This window comes from Cinclus cinclus, chromosome 12, assembly GCF_963662255.1.
Source record: "Cinclus cinclus chromosome 12, bCinCin1.1, whole genome shotgun sequence".
Taxonomy (NCBI): domain Eukaryota; kingdom Metazoa; phylum Chordata; class Aves; order Passeriformes; family Cinclidae; genus Cinclus; species Cinclus cinclus.
This window is the reverse complement of record NC_085057.1, coordinates 3,408,261-3,425,895: the sequence shown is the minus strand read 5'-3', so window position 1 is coordinate 3,425,895 and position 17,635 is coordinate 3,408,261. Positions and strand designations below refer to the sequence as shown.

The 17,635-nt window shown below is 41.9% G+C and overlaps 1 protein-coding gene across 3 annotated transcripts in view; it reads right to left on the bottom strand.

The window, feature by feature from the left end:
• Positions 1-1,248: 1,248 nt before the first annotated feature.
• Positions 1,249-17,635, bottom strand: part of PDZRN3 (PDZ domain containing ring finger 3) — a 131,204-nt gene continuing 114,817 nt past the window's right edge. For all 3 annotated transcript variants that reach the window (XM_062500682.1, XM_062500683.1, XM_062500684.1), the window contains 7 exons: positions 16,206-16,459; positions 13,203-13,290; positions 5,810-5,908; positions 5,194-5,256; positions 4,868-4,969; positions 3,688-3,804; positions 1,249-2,799 (listed from right to left, as the gene is read on the bottom strand). In XM_062500682.1, coding sequence (XP_062356666.1) covers positions 1,249-2,799; positions 3,688-3,804; positions 4,868-4,969; positions 5,194-5,256; positions 5,810-5,908; positions 13,203-13,290; positions 16,206-16,459 — 2,274 coding nt within the window. The remainder of the gene's footprint in view (positions 2,800-3,687; positions 3,805-4,867; positions 4,970-5,193; positions 5,257-5,809; positions 5,909-13,202; positions 13,291-16,205; positions 16,460-17,635) is intronic.

Here is a 17,635-nt window from a genome sequence, read left to right as displayed (position 1 = left end):
TGTATTGTCTGGTTTTAGTGCAAACCCCCACTGAAGGCTGTAGGTGGGGTTTATACACCACAAAGCAAAGCAGGAGAGTAGAAGTTCTATTTCTTTCTCATAAGTCACCTTAATTGCCTTGTAAACTGAAGGCAAGCATTGCTTGATTTTACTCTTGATATTGCTTGTGCTTCTCCCTTGCCTTTTCCCCCAAGAAAACCTCCATCCAAATTCCCCCCAAAGTCAGGATGCCAATTATTCCCTCAGGTTTGGCTACAGTGGCTGTCCAGGCATTTCTGCAGCACAGGAGCTACACTCCATAAAATGATATTCTAGGTGGTGAAACCAGAAGGGAGTAAAAAGAATTTAAAGTAGTTTGAAATATAAAACAATAATTTATTTTACTTCATTTTACTTGTTAATGTTTGTAGCTAATGATGATTTCATGAAACTGCTTTTATAATTCAATACATTCAAATCTATAAAGCAAACAGTTACTACCATGGGCTTTTCAAATTCCACAAACTGTCTTATATAAACAAATTAGCTGTACATGCACGTTTCTTCAATAGGTTGCAACATTTGCAAACATGCTTTAAAATCCTTTAAAGCTGCATAATAGTGTATTTTGCCTCAGGCTTTTCAGATGAAACCTCTATACTTTCTTTAGAAACCTTAAAGAGAAAAATGCTTAAATGTTGAGCATACCTCTAAAAACTGCTTTTTGATAAATGTTAAATATTACAAGAGAATGATTCTAATTCTGAGTTTAAACCTTGAGCTAAATATTGATAAACAGCACTCTGTGTAGAAGTGAACAACAGCAAAATAATATCAAAAGTATGGTTTCACAAAAAAAACCAAACAAACGTACGTGCAGTTGCTCTTGTGGGTTTCTTGCATTTTTTTTTTTTTTTATGTAAAGAAAAGAATGGGTACCTTTTAATATGAATATAGTTTAAGCAAGTTGCCTGTGTAAGTATGGTTAATACATTTCTGATATTTAAACACTTCATGTAAAAGGTAACAAGTAAAAAAGTACAATCAGTATTCCAAAAAGCACTGCTAATATTGCCTTTGAAGGAGATGGGCAAGCTTCCTCTCCACTGCAGAATGAAGATCCTGGCACCCGGGGCTGTAGAGTTCAGTATTTGAACTATAAACTCAGTGACTGTTTCTTATATACAAAAATCTTGCCACATTGAACGAGGCATTGATTCCTACCCCACTGGTAGTGTTTTATGTACATAATTTAGCACTGGGGATTGATTATACAGTAGTCACTGACAGGAAGGAATTGTACACCCGCGTGCCGTCCGGTGACTTTGTTCCATGGGTTAGCAGTTCTTGGATCGTCATCCAATTGTCAAATATTTTTTTATTTCTCTTCTTCATCATTTTTTTGTGGCTCAGTTCAATGATGTTCATCTCCTTCTTCTCCTCTGCACCTTGCTGTTCCTTTAAGCACTCTAACCTGCTCTGCATCATGAACTCCCGCCGCCTCCTCTGCTCCTTGGCTTTCACCAAGTGTTGCTTCCTCTCCTCCTTGCTCCAGTACCGGCCCATCTTCATCTCACTGATGGCATCGTCATCCGTGGTCATCCCACTGCGCTCCTCCTTGATCTTTATGGCCCGTTCCCTCAGCAGCCTGTCCCTCACCGGCCTCTTGGTGATGTAGCGCGTCCCGTCGCTCCTGACCTTGACCTTCCACTCCATCCTGGGCTCGCTCTGGCCCGAGGCCAAGTCCTTGCACATGCTCACCAGGCTCATCTGGCTCTGCGCATATTCCACGGCGGATTTCTGCTGGATCAGCTGCATGTAGCTCTGGTAGTGCTGGGCGTGGGCAGGGATGTGAGCGTGTTTGTACGGAGAGTGGTGGTAGGGGGACACGTAGGAGCCCGAGCCTTTCTGGCCATGAGTGGGGCTTTTGCTGCCATCGCTGCCTTTCCTCTCCTTGCTCTCCAGCTGCTTGCCAAGGTCAGGATCTTTAGTGGAGGCGTGGCATTTACCAGCGCTGGATTCATGGCTCTCTGAGCCGGCAAACAAATTCTTTTGGGAGACATTATACGCCACTGCCCCCTCGTTACCTTGACAGTTAATGCCTTCTGCAGTTCTGCGCAGGGAATTGTCAGGGGAGATCTCCAGCGTGAGCGGAGTGCTCCGGCAGCTCTCGCCCGTGTTGTAGGCACTCGAGCTGTCCTTGTCAGACTTCTCAGGTAGCTCGGTGATGTCTGACAGCTCGTGCCTGCGGGCGTCGATGCTCGTGTTGTAGTTTCGGAAGCCGCTGTTGTGCAGCATCCAGGGCTCCCGGTACTGCTCCTTCAGCTGCTGCATTTTGTGGGCTCTCACGATGTTCAGGCACTCCAGCTCGATGTTGCGCAGCTCCTCGTTGAGCATCTCCAGCTCTCTGTCGACGCTCTCTTGGTCGCTTTTGCTCATCTCCAGGCTGCTGTTATGGTAATACAGACTGTAGGGGCTGGCAGACTTCACCTGGCACTTCAGCTCCAGCAGCTCTCGGAACCGCTCGCACTCGTCCACGGGGATGCCGAGGAAGTCGACGTCGGTGCAGTCAGCTGAGATGAACGACTCATTGCTGAACTGCATGTCCCCGCTTCCCAGGGTGTCGTGGCTGTAGGTCAGCTTCTTCTGGCTCCCCAGAGTGTTGGAGGAGGTGGTGTGATCGTCCCCGTTGTTCTCCTGCTCCGAGCTCTCGTCGTTGCGAGTGCTGTCGTCCGTGCGCCCCACGCCGCTGTCCTTCTCGTGCTGGTTGGACAAAATAGTGGCTGTGTCCGTGGTGCCTCCATCCTCCTCGTGCTTCTTCTAACAACAGAAGCAGGACACAAAGAAAAATTATTGCATGCACGTGAAATATTTCAAGGTGTTTATTTTTAAATAGTTCTCCTAATCTGCCACTTTTTACAGTCTGTGTCTTATATGGAAAGAGTATTAGTACGAACTCAGAGAAAAGGTGACCAAGCCCACAGCCTACTGTGGATGTCCTTTTCAGAAGTACCTGAGGTCTGAGTTTCACCTATGCAGCAAGAGTGGTAGAAGTCACATTTTCAAATGTTTCTTTTCCCACTTAGGTGCACAAAGATATCCAGTTCTCCTGCAGTGCCAAAGTGAGATCATGTCTCCTCACAATGTGGGGATGCCACAGAGGATGCAGAATTGTAGAAAACTTTAGAAAAAAATCTAGGCAAAAATTGACAGACTGCTTTAATTATAGCAGAATGATAAATCTGTACCTGAGGCCCTGCGTAAAATTTATAATGTAAAAACTTGCTCTTTGCCTTTTCCCCTTTGTATACATGTTACTTCAGTCATTTTCCTGAGTTCTCCATTTGGGTTCCTGGGGTTTGGGAGGCTGTTTCCAGTCTGCGCACGCACATCAAGTAGGAGATTGTGTAAATCAGCTCTCTGCTCGCTCTATCCACAAACACCCAGTACTCCTCCTCTCAGTGACCACACTGACAGGGGATTTCCAAGAATTGTGTTGTAGGGGCAAAGCACAAAAAGTACTATTTCAAACCATCTTGGTCCCTGAGATGAAGTTGTGGACAGTCGTATAATACCTTGTTTTTACAGAAAGTCCTTTTGCCTTGATCTCAGTGTCACTTGAGACACCAAGTATATTCAGCCAAGCTCAATATTGAATATTGAGTGCAGTGGGAAGTTTGACAGCCCTGCACACCAGAAGGGCAGTACCTGCTGAAGCATGCTGGCAGTAAATTGCATTGCCTGGTGGTGCTGTTCCTCTAACATGTCCATGTGCAAGTCATCCAGAAAATCGTTTCTGTCATCATCCATCCATCCTTCATCCAGCTGTGTGAAAAGGGAGGGGAAAAAACAAACCAATCGTTGTCAAAAGAATGAAGACTGACATAAATTACAGCTTTTCTTTGTGGACAGAGATTAGGAAATCTCAGGAGATTTCTTCCTGTGACAGTGCTGCCCTGTTTAGGTAAGGAGCCTGTCCTTGTGCTAAGTGTGGGTATTGACTGTGCTATCTCCTCCCACGGCTGTCTCCATCTCCAACAACAGGGTTTTATCTTCAACAGCCCTCTAGATATGAAAAAACCTTAGTCTTTTGATCTGTGGAAATACTTATAAGAGTTGGGGCGGTTTTGGTTTGTGCACAACTTGATTAGGATGTGTAAAAACACTCCAGAGCCCAAAGCTCGAGCACCCCTCTTATGAGGCAGCACCAAACTCCAGAAGGAAAATCTAGCAGAGGTCTGTAGGACATTTTTACTCCCATTCCCAATTATCCCCACAGGAGAGATCAGAAATATCCAGGCTAAAAGGACAGTGATGATCCTGACCCCATGTCTCCGGGTGCACTGGCAGGGGCTGCTCTCCCAGCACTGGCAGATCAAACAATGGTGCTCCTAGCTGTTTGTTCAACACCTTTGTTGTGCTAATCCCTGCTCTACAAAGGGATCTGGTTCAACCTTTTATTACAGCTGAGGAGGCTTCTTGAGGTATTCAAGTACTTTAAGAGACGGTGTATGAAGGGCTAAATAATAGGTGTTTTAATGAATGAATAATCGATAGCTGTAGGAATTGGAGTTCAGCATGTTCTTCAAAACTGTGGCTCAAAACCATTCATAATACCTTGCATTGATGTTTGTAATAGCACTGCAGCATGTATAAATCACCAGATGTCTCAGAAATGGAATTTTAATATAAAACATATATTTAAGTACCATGACTGCTGAGTTCTATCATTTTAGACCACATGTGTGTGTGCAGTCAAAGTGTGTAATATGGTTTTAGATAGATCTGGTAGATTTAGACAGGTTAAACCATTTGAAAGAACTGCTTTCTACAAAACAGCCACTGTTTTAAGTAAGACTCAAAGGAGGGGTTTTTGTTGCTACCGTACCTGAATTTCTGGTCTTGCCACAAGTAAGGAGATATTCTTGCTCTCCTCACTGGAGAGAAGTGCCACAGCTTCCTCTCGGTTCTGCACCTCGATGCCATTGATCTGTAAAGACAAAACAGCACCGTGAAGTGTTTTCATGGGGACGCCTGGACGCTGCTTGGCTGGATAGATCCATGCGTGCATCCCCAGCCTTGTGCAGAGGAGTGCTGGGCAAGCGTGCTGCTTTGGACGTGTGATGCTGTTCCATGCCCCTGCACGGCGCTTGTTACGAGGGGAGGAAGTGGAATTGTGGGGTTTAGGAGACTTGGAGCACTTCCCACACGTACCTGGATAATGCGATCCCCTTCTCGCAGCCGCCCGTCTTTTGCAGCGATGCTGTTGGGATCAATCTGCAAAACAAGAGAACTCTGGGTGCTCTGCAGGCTTGGGAGCTCGGTATTTACTCCCCCTTATTTCCTGAGGGGTGCCTTTTAATGGAAGGTTTTAGATTTAATTATGAGTTTCTTTTCCCAGACTGGTGCAATTAATTTGAAATGGCTCTGCACGGTGAAGAAATGTTGCTGTATAAAATGCTACTTTTTTCATGGAAAGGGACAAAGAGAGACAAATGGGCCCCAGATGTTTGCAAACAGAAGTGTGTGGGGGTTTTTTTATAATTTATATTGTTTCAGGAATAATCAAGAATGAAAATTAAAGGGGGAATATATGAAAATACTCTGAAGGCATCATCTGAAATAGAACATTGTTAATATAATGAAATTTGACTTCAGTGGGAGCAGGACTGCACTCAGTTTGGAGAAAAGGAAAATAATTAAAATTTCTTCCAATTACTGTATTTTTGGCTATTTATGCAACATGGTACAAACAGGATAAATGTCTTAACTGCCCAACAATGCAGCTGAAAAGACAAATGGTATCTTAAGGAAAGCAGCTCAATCTTACCTCACTCACATAAATACCCATGTCATCTTCATCATCCGTTCTGTAACAGACAGTGAGGCCAAGCTTGTCCTGGCTGTTCACTCTGTGTAAATCCACTTCCTGAGGTTTTCAAAAAAAAAAAAGGAAAATACATTGTCAGTGAGGCACTGGTGACTGATGGAAGCAATTTTTCAAATGCAATGAAAATATTTTGCTTAAGTGATATAGTGGATGTCTTTTCATTTCACTTGTAGAGGAGGTTAACTTACTGAGCAAAACGTGATTATATGCAGACAATCAATACCTGGGACATTTTTGACCCTTCAATCAATAGGAAGTCATTTTGAAAATAGACCTTTTATTGATCTTAAGGAAGAAAAATTACCTATATTTCATGTAGTGGTAAGACTTCAAAGGCTAAAATACTTATGAAGTGTGATTTCAATATTTGTCACAGCTGATACATATTTCCTAATAAACAGGGTAATTCTCTGGCTTTTCAGAAAAAAAACCTATAATACTCTATTACTTTAAATTGTATAATTTTCATGAAGTCACCTAATAAATTTCTCAAAAGTGTGACTGAAGATCAATATATTATCAACAAAGCATTTGGTATTGGTAATAGAAACATAATAAGCATTTCAGTATCTTGCAAATGTTTGTTTTCAGCAGGTCATGGTGGTCTTGTTAATCTCCAAGATATTTAACCCATCTTAAAAATGTATATTCTTCCTCTGTGCTTTTTTTTTTCCACAAGGAATTCCTGAGTGTGGTCTCTTTTCTCTCCTCTCTCTTTCTCTCTCTTTTTCTCTCTCCTTTTCTCTCTCTTTTTCTCTCTCCCCCTTTTCTCTCCCCCTTTTCTCTCCCCCTTTTCTCTCCCCCTTTTCTCTCCCCCTTTTCTCTCCCCCTTTTCTCTCCCCCTTTTCTCTCTCCTTTTTTCTTTTAGTGTTCACTGCTGCTGTGTGTCACTGGTTGGTGGGAAGGGTTGTAAAACCCATGGAGATACCCCAGGCTGTGGGATGTTCCTGGCTGGTGACCATCCCTGTGGCATCTTTCAGTCCTGCCTTTTTGCTTCTGAGGGACACCCCGGGGGTTTAATGTGTTTGACCAACTTCGTGTGACTGCTCTGCAGGTCCTGAGGATGCTGCCATGGGGAGGAAGGATTTTTCTGCACAGACAGAGGTGTGAAAGCACCTGGAGTTGTGCTTTTACTTCCTCAGGTGAGGGCAAGGTCCTGCTCCTCCTCAGGTCAGGCAGGATCTGAGCTCTGCTGCAAAGGGAAAAGTGGGACCAGGCAAAGGCACAGAGTGGGACCCGAGGGGTGTCCCAGCCCAGGGCAGACCCTGCACCCTGTATCTGTGCTTGGACCTGCCACTCCAGAGCAAAAGTCTGATAACACAGCTCCTTCTTTCTGACATCTCTGTTGCTGTGCCATTTGGAAGGGACAAGACAATAAAACAAGCTGATATGAATAATTTATTGGTGTGTCTAGCTGACAGCTGCCAAGATCAGCAATCTCATGTTATTTACTTGTCAACATGTGTAATTTCTTTTTTTTTTCCCCCTAAAGAAGCGTAGCTGTAAATGTCAGTGACATTTCAGCTGGTATTTAAGTGGTTTCAATCAATAGGATCCATGGTGAACTGCTGTGCTTATCCCCCCCTCTTTTGTTACTTAAAGGTTTGAACACAATGTTTAATAGCAGGGTTTTCTTCAGATTTCTAAAGCTTTGGAGCTTTCTAGAAAGGAGATGGACATTCTTCAGAGGAAAGATGAGACAAAGTGGATTCAGGTCTGATAGCTGATCCTACATTTATCCTTGAAGTGAATGGGGGGGGTGAGGTAGGAATTTGTGGATTTAGCCTAATTCAGGCCCAGAATGATTCCCATGTTCTCTGCATATTTTAACAAAAAAAAAGTTTCATTATCTTCAGGAATGCTTTTGTATACTTTGTTGATTTGAAAATGTGGCAAGAAATTTGTGCTGTGGCTCATTCTACTGCTTGCCACACTGGTAGTGAATATATATATATATGTGTGTGTGTGTGTGTGTGTATATAATGTTAAAAATACCCCACAAAACCAAACAGAAATATGTGGTGGCTTTGGCAATTGCTTAAATAGATCCTGTGAAACTACAAACATTTGGAGTGGAAGGAAAAGAAGAAGCAAGCTGTTATTTTGATTCTTACTTGCCACATGTTTTGACTAACAATAGGTGTTTTTCCAACAGTGTATAACTATAACTATATAGTGTATAACTATGAAGTATGGGTTTGTATTTAAATTGCACCATCTGAGACGTCACCTGTGATATACTGGAAGGTAATAAATAATCTGATAAATAATGTATGTTTTGAAGTGAAAAGAGGTATCTGTTGTTTAAAAACACACTCAGAAATAAAGCAGAAAAAATACTAGAGCAGAAAAAAAATGTATAGAGCAGGTGTTTAGAACCTGAATTTTTTGAGTAATTAGTTGACAGACTCACTCTTGGGTACAATCCCCCTAGTCCTTGGTAGGAAGAAAGAAAGTGGATTTGATGCTACCCAAATATGATAATTTTATGAACTTAAACATAGGAACAGCTGCTTTCTCTGGGCCTTTGTCTCAGTAAAGTTTTAATATAATCATAAAGGTTTGAAATATTTGAGAGATAAAAGTGCGCAATTCCAGTTGGAGTTGAAGAATCAACACCAGAGTCTTCAAAGCAAAGGTTATTTTTCATATTCAGAGGCAGGTCTGTGTAATGCAGAGATACATGAAAGGGGAAAATGGAAAACTGGCACCTGCAAGTACAGGTATTATGGCAGCTTGAGTAATTGTACCAGGAATTAATTAAACAGAAGAAAATTAATATGGGCCTGGAGAACGTTAAAGGTGTCAATCCCTGTGTTTGCCATGCCACAGGATTTGCCATTTCTTGCAGTTCTGTCTCAGGGGCTGCATTCCTGGGCAGTAATAACTGGAGGTTATTCCACACCTGCTCTGCATCCACAGAAAGCAGCTGGCAGGCAGAGGTGCTACCCACAAAGTGTGGGAATGATGGGGCTGGGTTAATACCATAAATGTGAAAATTCCATCCACGAGAATTTTTACACTCGCAGACAATTCAGATCTGCTTCTTCAGATCAGGTAAAAGTGACATTTTGAGAGACGTTCAAAGGAGGATTTGGATGCTCTTTCAAAATAGTCTGTGCAAAGAGAAGTGTCTGAAAGATTATTGGCTCCTCATCAAATCCGGAGCCAAGGAGGGCTCACAGAGCTGGTTGCTGAAATCCATCTGGCATTTGCAGCAAGACAAGAAGAAATGAACATGCCCTGTGACATTATACCTGCAACCACTCATCATAATGAGTTAGGAGCAAGTGATAATAGTAAATTAACCTCTATAAGCTCAGAAGATCCTTCATTTGCAGAGGATTATTGAATTATTGTACTGCTGATTTAGAATTACGGCCTGCCTGCAAATTTATAAAAATCAGAGTCCTTTCTCTAACAAGACAGAAATGAGCAGTAGAGATCTGAAATGACAGTGATGGGTAAAAATAGTTCAGTCACTGAGAAAGCCTCATCCACAGCTTGCATGATAAGTGCTCTGTCCTTCTCCCTCTCTCTGTAAGGTGTGGTGGGTTCTTTTCCTGTGCTGACCTCTGCCATACCTGACCAACAGGGTCCCCCTTTTTTTTTGCTTTTCCATTAATAGGTTTTACACAGAAAAGAATGTCAGGGAAATAAATATAAAGGACTATTTCCTTTTATACTGCATCAGGCCCTCTCGCTACTTTTTGGCAGCTGACCCTGCTACAGCAGGAGGGAAAATCTTGTTCAGGCCTTCTTGAACCTAAGGAAGTAATCTTTACATTTGTATTTTCATATCAAAGTGCTTTTCAACACAGGGAAATGGGAAAAAAAAATCCCACCCCTTCCCATTTGCAAAGGAGAAAATGCTATCAACCAGATTTTCTTTCCAAATTTCTCTGCTCTAGAGAAGTAGAAATCTACCTGGAAGGTTCTGTGGCAGCCCAGCTCTGTGATGGGAATTCTCTGTCAGACCAGGGAGGCTTTAGTCCCCAGTGGGGAAGGCTGAAGAAAAGTGTTTCTCACCCTGATGAAAAGAGGTTTGGGATGCCTCAGTGAGATAACCTGGAGGATGCCCAGGCTCTCTGCCAAGCAGATGGGCAGAGCTCCATAATTCAGACCTTTCTCACACAGCACGAGGTGTGGAGGCCAGGCTGAAAACCCCCAGAGAGCCGAGGGAGGACAACCTTTCATTGCTGGCTTGTGAGCCAGATGAAAGGTTTCACCACTTCTGCGTTTGTTCCAAACAAAGAACATACAAATATTTGTGTTAGAAAGTACAGCTGTGAAGCTTTTTAAACCTTTACATATTCAATCACTGCCTGAAGCAGGACTGCTCGTGCTGCAGCTCTTTGTATTCCAAGACACAGCAATGCCTTGAGAAGCTCCTGATCAGTGCAACTCCCTGCAGAGCTGGAGTTTTCATAGAGAAGAAATATATTCACATAAAAGATGCTTTGAAACGTTTTGCAAACCAGGATGGAATAAAAATTGCAGAGTGCCTGTGATGGAGCCTTCCAATCCCCATGTTCAGTCTCGCCTCTCGCCTCCCTTGCAAACAGATTATTGGAGAAGTAAAAGAAAAGTTTCAACCAAAGTAGCAAAGTACAGCACAAAGGGGAGCGCTTGAAACCCTGGTACTCAGCTTTTATTCATGGTTTCCTAAAAGCAGTGAAGTATTAATTTCAGAGCTTGAAGCACATTTTTTTTTTGTGCTCAGTGTGTTCGTTTGCTGATCAGATGTTGTGGTTTCATGCTGGGAACACTGGGAGCTGTGCACTGGGTGGGCAAAAAGCTCTTTGAACTAATTTGGTGTCCTTCTTCAGCCTTTTGACAAGAATGCTTCATTTCTGTCCAAGACTGAGTGAGAGTATCAGAGGGAAATTTCTCAGCAGTAGCAAACATTTAATGTAATTTTCATTTCCAAGCTTCACTGACTCTTAACTAACCATTCAGTTGAGTTCAGTTCTTTTCTTAGAAAGAAAGACCTACATACAAGTTGCATATTGGGAAGGGTGAAGACAGAAAGTCAAATGGGAGGGAACAGGCCCCTTTTTGATGTAGAATGTTCTCCTTTGTAATGTGAGAAAGTTCCACGGAGAGAGCCCTTGCTTGGGCTATGTCTGACAGCTGGACAGACTTGTTTGAATAAACATATTAATGCATAACACTGCTGGGGAATCCTGGAGTGACATTATTCTTCCTTTATGAGCCTGAAATGACTTCTAGCTGGGCCTCCGTGAAGAATGAATGCACTTTTAATTTATAATAAAATAGGAGTTTGCAATTTAGTTTCTCTTTACTTGTGGCATGGAAACTTCAAAAGAAAAGAAATGGTATTTATTTATTTTTGTAGCAGAGAATATATGGCAGTTACCTCTGAGTCATCAATTTTAAGATAAATGTTGAGACAAAACCGAGAACACAATTTTGGCATCTCAGCAATACTGCCAACATAAATTCCTTCCTATGGATATTTACATTGGAGGTTTGTTGCAAAGTTGGCTGTTTCACCTTTTTCGTCTTGTTTGCTTGTTACAAATCACGAACCAGTCAGTTATAGACCATAAAAGTTTAGATGAGGAGCTTCTGATTTAAATTCAAAGCACATTTTATAGACATAGAAACCCAGAAGGCTGACTTGATGGCTTTCTTACTTTCGACATTCCTGCTGCAGTCAATGAAACAGTGCCTTTGTGGTCTTTTAAAACATATCTATCAAAAGGCAAACAAAAAAGCAACCAGCCAGTTGAGTCCCTGTTAGCACTTTGACCTTACCATTGATCATAGTCTTTACAATTTGAACAGGAATCTTTAGTGGTTTTTAAGAAATACTATTAGGCTACAGAGACTTTGCTAATGTTCATCTGCCCGTGTTACTGAGCTGATCACCTTTTGCCATCAAGTACTATATCAATGTCAAAATTATTAATGCTGTGGTTTAAGGCATATTAAGTTTTGGCTACTGGAGCACGTGTGTTTAAACTGTTTTCAGCTCAACTGGTTGACCTTCTAATGGAAGCGTTCTAATTTATCCACAATATTAGATTTCCTAAAAAGTAGATTTTGGAAAGATACTGGTAGAAAACACTGATTTGTTCTACATTTTCCTTTGAGACTGAAATCTAGATTGCATTTTTTTTTTATTAAAGAGAAAAAAAAAAAGGCACTTGTTTGAAAAGTAAGGCCTTGAAGTCTGCTAAGTAGCATTTGTTTTACTGGCACTTTGATTTTATCCTGCCTTTGATTTACGTTTGTATACAGAGATGAATTGCTACCAGATCTGCAGAATTTGAGGACAGCTTGCAAACTCTTTATGGGGTTTTAGTCCTTGATCCTGCAAACACTTTTATAGAAGGAAACAACCTGGTGCTCATAGCAAGACTGAACTCTGCTCCCACTGAAGCTGTTGATAAATCTGCACTGATTTCAGCAGAGCTTCAGGCAGGTCAGCACTGCTTGCTTTGACAAACAGGTTTTAGCAAGACCAGGATCTAAGAAATCAGAAGTGCAAGACAGCTAAGGGTATAAAATATTCTCTTACTGATAATCTTGGATGGATCAGCTGGGTCAGACATTGCTGGGTCAGACATTGCTAGAACTATTGGGATATTTTGCTACTATTTATTGCAAATAATTAAAAGCACTTTACTGGGTCAGTACTGCTTAAGTATCTTGCAGAACCCCACAATTTCTGTGCTGCACCTTGAATGGTTGGGAGCAGGTTATTAAAATTAGGAATGAGAAAACTCAAGACGAACTTCTGATGGGCTATACAAGCACTAAAACCAAAAGTGATTTTTAAAGGTTTGGCAGGGAAAAGACCTTGCGTACCTTCACGACTGGTTGAACTTTTATTATCTGTAATTTCATACATATACATATGTCACTGAAGTAATGAAAAAAGGAGGAACAGCTTAGTATAGTGGCAAATCTATCCTGGCCTTGTCTTGTAAACTTAACATACTTCAAAATTGTATGATTAAGAACATCTGTTTCTCAGCCAGGAAATATTTAAGGGAAACTCACACATTTTTACTGTGGTTATGTGGAACAGGCCCTGCCACTCAGCAGAGCCTTTCAGATTTTCAGAAAGCCTAAATCAGCACACTTACACAGACTTTAATTAAAGGAATCAATGACTTCATTATTTATGTTAATTTGTTAGCTGAAGATCAGCAGTTCCTGGCTCACAGTTCAATGGAGTGATAAAGGTATCAGCAACTAGTGAACAATGTTATCACAAATATCTACTTTGAAAAGTCTTTTCACTTTATACAATTCAAAGACCTTGAGGTGCATATGGAAATGAAATAGTTAGATTAAGTACCTCCAATTCCAACTCATCCCGGTCCATTTCTTGATGAATTCCTCCCATGTAGTCATTTGGGTCATAGTATTCATGCACGGATGGATGGCTGGAAAAAAAAAGGTATTTTTTAGGACAGCACTCAGGACTTTAGTGGAACTTATTAATACATTCCAAGCTTGTAGGGGAGATGATGGACTAGCCCCCACACCGAGGAGCTGCGTGTGGTTAATTCTATAAGATACACCACTTACCCCAGTAAGTGTTTTAAATGAAAATTCCATGGATTGTAGGAGGACGGCCTGCTGCTTTTTACTGCGAGCTCTCCCACACTTCCACTGCCTTTACTTTGGAAGTTGTAAGCAGTGTAATGCTTTTGTGATCACTGTTTCCTGTGCTGGATTGTTCTATCTGCAGCGAAAGTAAACTCCCTTTAATTCTCTGTTAACTAGATAAATGTCTGAGGCTATTTATGTAACAGCATCTGCTAATTGGCTTGGGTAGTCAAGTTGTGAGAGGCAGGCGAGATAAATCTGAACGGAATTGGGAGAAGTGAGAGGGCACACCAGGAAAAAATGACTCTGCTTTCAGGTGCTGGGTGCCAGCACACCCCTAGAGACGAGTGCACCCTTGTATGAGAAGGGCTGTGAGGAAACACCAACACCTCCAGCTCAGGGCAAGGACACTGGTGATCTGGCAGCTGGGATCTGTCTGATCATTCAGGAACAACATGAAGCTGATAGGGTTAAGCTGGAATAATCCAGGCACGTTGTGACCTAAATCACAGAGTGATAAAATCATGGAACAGTTTGGGGTGGAAGGCACCTCAAGGAAAATCTCATTCCACGCAGCCATGGGCAGAGCAGGGTCACCTTCCACTAGACCGGGCTGTGCTCCAGCCTGGCCTTGGACACTTCCAGGGATGGGTCATCCACAGCTCCTCTGGGCAACCTGGGCCAGAGCCTCACCACCCTCACAGGGAAGAATTTTTTCCTAAATGATTCATCAGCGGTGAATCTTTGCCATTTTGTAGGTGTAACTGGTTTTGCAGTTGGCAAGTCAGAGGTACTAAAAGCCCGGACTGCAGATGAGGTTGGCAGGTGCAGTGTCTGAGCCCCTAGGAACAATCACGTCCTCTCCACACGCTCCAAGCCCTGCTGTTTGTTCACTGCCAGCTCAAAGCTCCTTTTGTCAAGTGTTTCCACTAAATTGTGCTGCTGTCCTTGAATTTTCAACGGGCTGGGAATAGGCGGCCGTGCTGGAATATCCACTGGAAGCACCCTTCAAGTATGAGCAGAGAGAGTCTGAGAGGAGCAGGCACACACAGGGAAAGGTCCTGGCTCCGTGTGTGAAAGTTAATGTGGCTCCACCACATCAGTCTCTCACCCACAGCAACTGAGAGGGTCGGAACCCGAATCCTTTGCATCCTTGCCATCCCCTGCTCCCTGTGGAGATGCGTGGCAGGATGACAGCCATCTGCAGGGGCTCCTTGGGGAGCTGTTCTGCTCTCCAGCAGCATGGCAGGGCGGGGGTGCGTGCGCCAGCAGATAATTGTCATTTGTACTTGTAAGTACAAAAGCATCAAATCACCATTAACAATAATTAAAATTTGATTCTAAAACATCCATGACAACACTGGTAAGTGATTTTAGTCCCAGAAAATAACTTATTTGAGTAACAGCGCTGCAGGGTTATAATAAAGTAATTAATACGCTGGAGCAGAATGGAGCAGCTCTTAGCATTACACAATTTATGGCAGCCATAAAAAATAAAGTTAAAACATAAGCAACCCAAAGAGGCAGTGAGAGGAATTACCAAATGCAATAACTTTATCCACCAAATGCTAGCAAAAAAAAAAAAAAAAGAGCTTTATGAGGCCACGTTGTGACTCAGTGGCATTACTCATGTGAGTAATGTCTTGCTAATGTGTAGGAAAAATGAAAATGCTGTGAGTTATGGCTCGGGGTGGACGAATCCTGGTTACTTCTGGGAGTACATGTTTACCAGCATAGTGAACTCTTTCTAACACGCTGTTGGAACCCCAGGAACTGAGAATTTGAGACTTTCTGTGCTAACAGGCACTGACCCCCAAGAAAAAACACGGCTTTTGATCTGAGGCCGTGGAAAAGGCTTCCAAAATTAAGTAATAAAACTGGAATCATGAATGTGTAGTTTGAATAGAAGTGTGTAATATCACATAGTGGAAAACTTAAATTTTTTAGGTTTTAGAATGCAGTAATATACATAAAGCAAGATAAAAGTTTTAGGGTGGAAATTTGTCTTTCTTCTTCATCTTTTTAGTCATGAGTTTGGGTAATTTTGTGTAATTAGATTAGCAAGTCTGCATAGCAAGTGGTTAGTTATTAAGTTAAAAATTAAAAATAATTTAAGTAGCTTTTCTTAATTGAACAGTTGACCCTTAAAAGACCTTGTAAAAAAAAGTCTCCATTTTTAGCTTGTTAGCTTGAAGTGCTGTAAAACTCAGCTTATAGACCTATAATATAAATAGGATTTAATAAACTTCTAAGCCCAAACAAGAAATACTGTCTCACAGATTTAATCCCTGCCCTAGCAAAAAGAAAATAAAACACAATAATAAATAAATAATACTATTAATTAATTATATATAATTAAAATATATTTAATTATATATAATATATAAACATAAAATGTAATTATATAGAATATATAATGATATATAATTATTACATTATATATTATTATATTATATAAATATTATAAGTAATGTAATAAATAATTATACTATAATAAAATTATTATAAGAATGAATAATTAATGTATTATTCTAGAATTATAATATATAATATATCGCATATGATTATGCATTATATCGCAAATATATATTTAATTTTATAATATATGATCACATATAAAACTAATTATAATTATATTATAATTATATTCTTTATCTATTTTTAAAATTAAATAAAAAATAAATAAAACACATAAAGTGGCGACTCGATGGCACACGAGGATTTCTGAGGCTGTAAAAGCATTGCTTACTCTTCGGGCAGCAGGTAGGGGTCGAGCACGGGGACAGGAGGGGTGGGTGAGCCCATCTTGCTGAGGGCCATGATGTGCTCGAAGGTGATGTCGGTCTGCGTGCCCACATCCACCAGCTGTGGCTCCTGGGTGCTGGGGAAAGCCTTGGGGCGCGGGGCCCTCCTCAGCACCTGCACCACGATGGGCTCCTTGGCTGTCTTGAACGCTTCCACCGCCTGCTCGTGCGTGGCTTTGGATAAATCCTTCCCGTTGACCTGCGGGGAGAAAGCAGCAAAGCTGTCAGGGATCCAGCAGAGCCATCCCAGTGATGCCTTCAGTCTGAGTTCTCACATTTTCCAGGTTCTGCACTGCCTTAGTAAATAACTCTGAAGTCCACACCGAGTGTTTCAAGTTCTGCTCACAGCTCAGGCACACAAAACAATCCTTTTCCAGCCCCACAGCCAAGGACACCGCTGCAGCTTCACCCCAAAAAGTGCAAAGAGCAGAGAATGGAGGGGAGAATCTGGGAGGGTGGGACTGCAGAACCTGGAGCTGGGACTGGACAATGAAGCCCAAGGTGGAAATGGAGCAAAACTGATAAAAGTGTGAGAACTCGTGACCCAGGGTCCATCCTGGCTGTAGCCATGGCCGGGCTCTTGCACTGCCCAAGGTGAATCCTTGGAAGGGTTTTTAATAAATCCCTGCTTTATTCCTTTAACTCTGTGCAGCCTCTGTGCTGGGTCAGCCTCTTTAGGCATCGCCAAGTTGTGAGCAGCCAGTGCCAGGAATGATCCCCACAATCTTGTGTATCTCTCATTTGCCCATTTTTTTTTTTTTTTTTTACAAATCCTGTGCTCTGCCTTTTATTTTGATAGATCTTACTGGGTTCGCTCTTTGACGTGAAGCACAAACCAGCACCCCATTTGTCTCTTGCAGATTGGAATTCCCTCAGCCCTTGTTCAAACACAGCAAGTTATTGATTCTCCTGTAGTTTTTCTAGTTTTGGTTTGCTTTTTAGACTCTTCACCTTTTCGCTGAACAAAACCCAAGCTACAAAACTATGTGTTTGTGTCTGATAAACAATTTTTCAGATGAAACGTGATGGTAATACTCAGTCGCTGCAATAAAAAACGCAATTTTAGAGTAGTGGATAGAAATAACACGACATGCCAGGCCATGGAACTGGGGGGCTGGGAAGAGAATTGACACAGCACACTAAGTGCACACTGTGTAGTCAAATTAAAGTAAGTGGGGCACGTGAATGAGAACATTACTCAGCACAATAACTGAATTTGGCCCATACTTTAGATATTGCCCAGGGCAAAGAGCTGGCTGATATAAAGAGGGTTAACTTGAGTGCAGAACAGATTGAAAAGGCTAAATTTCTGTTGAATTACCTTGTGCAGCTAGCACTTTTTCCCTGCCTTAGAGAGGTGATGACACCAGGATTT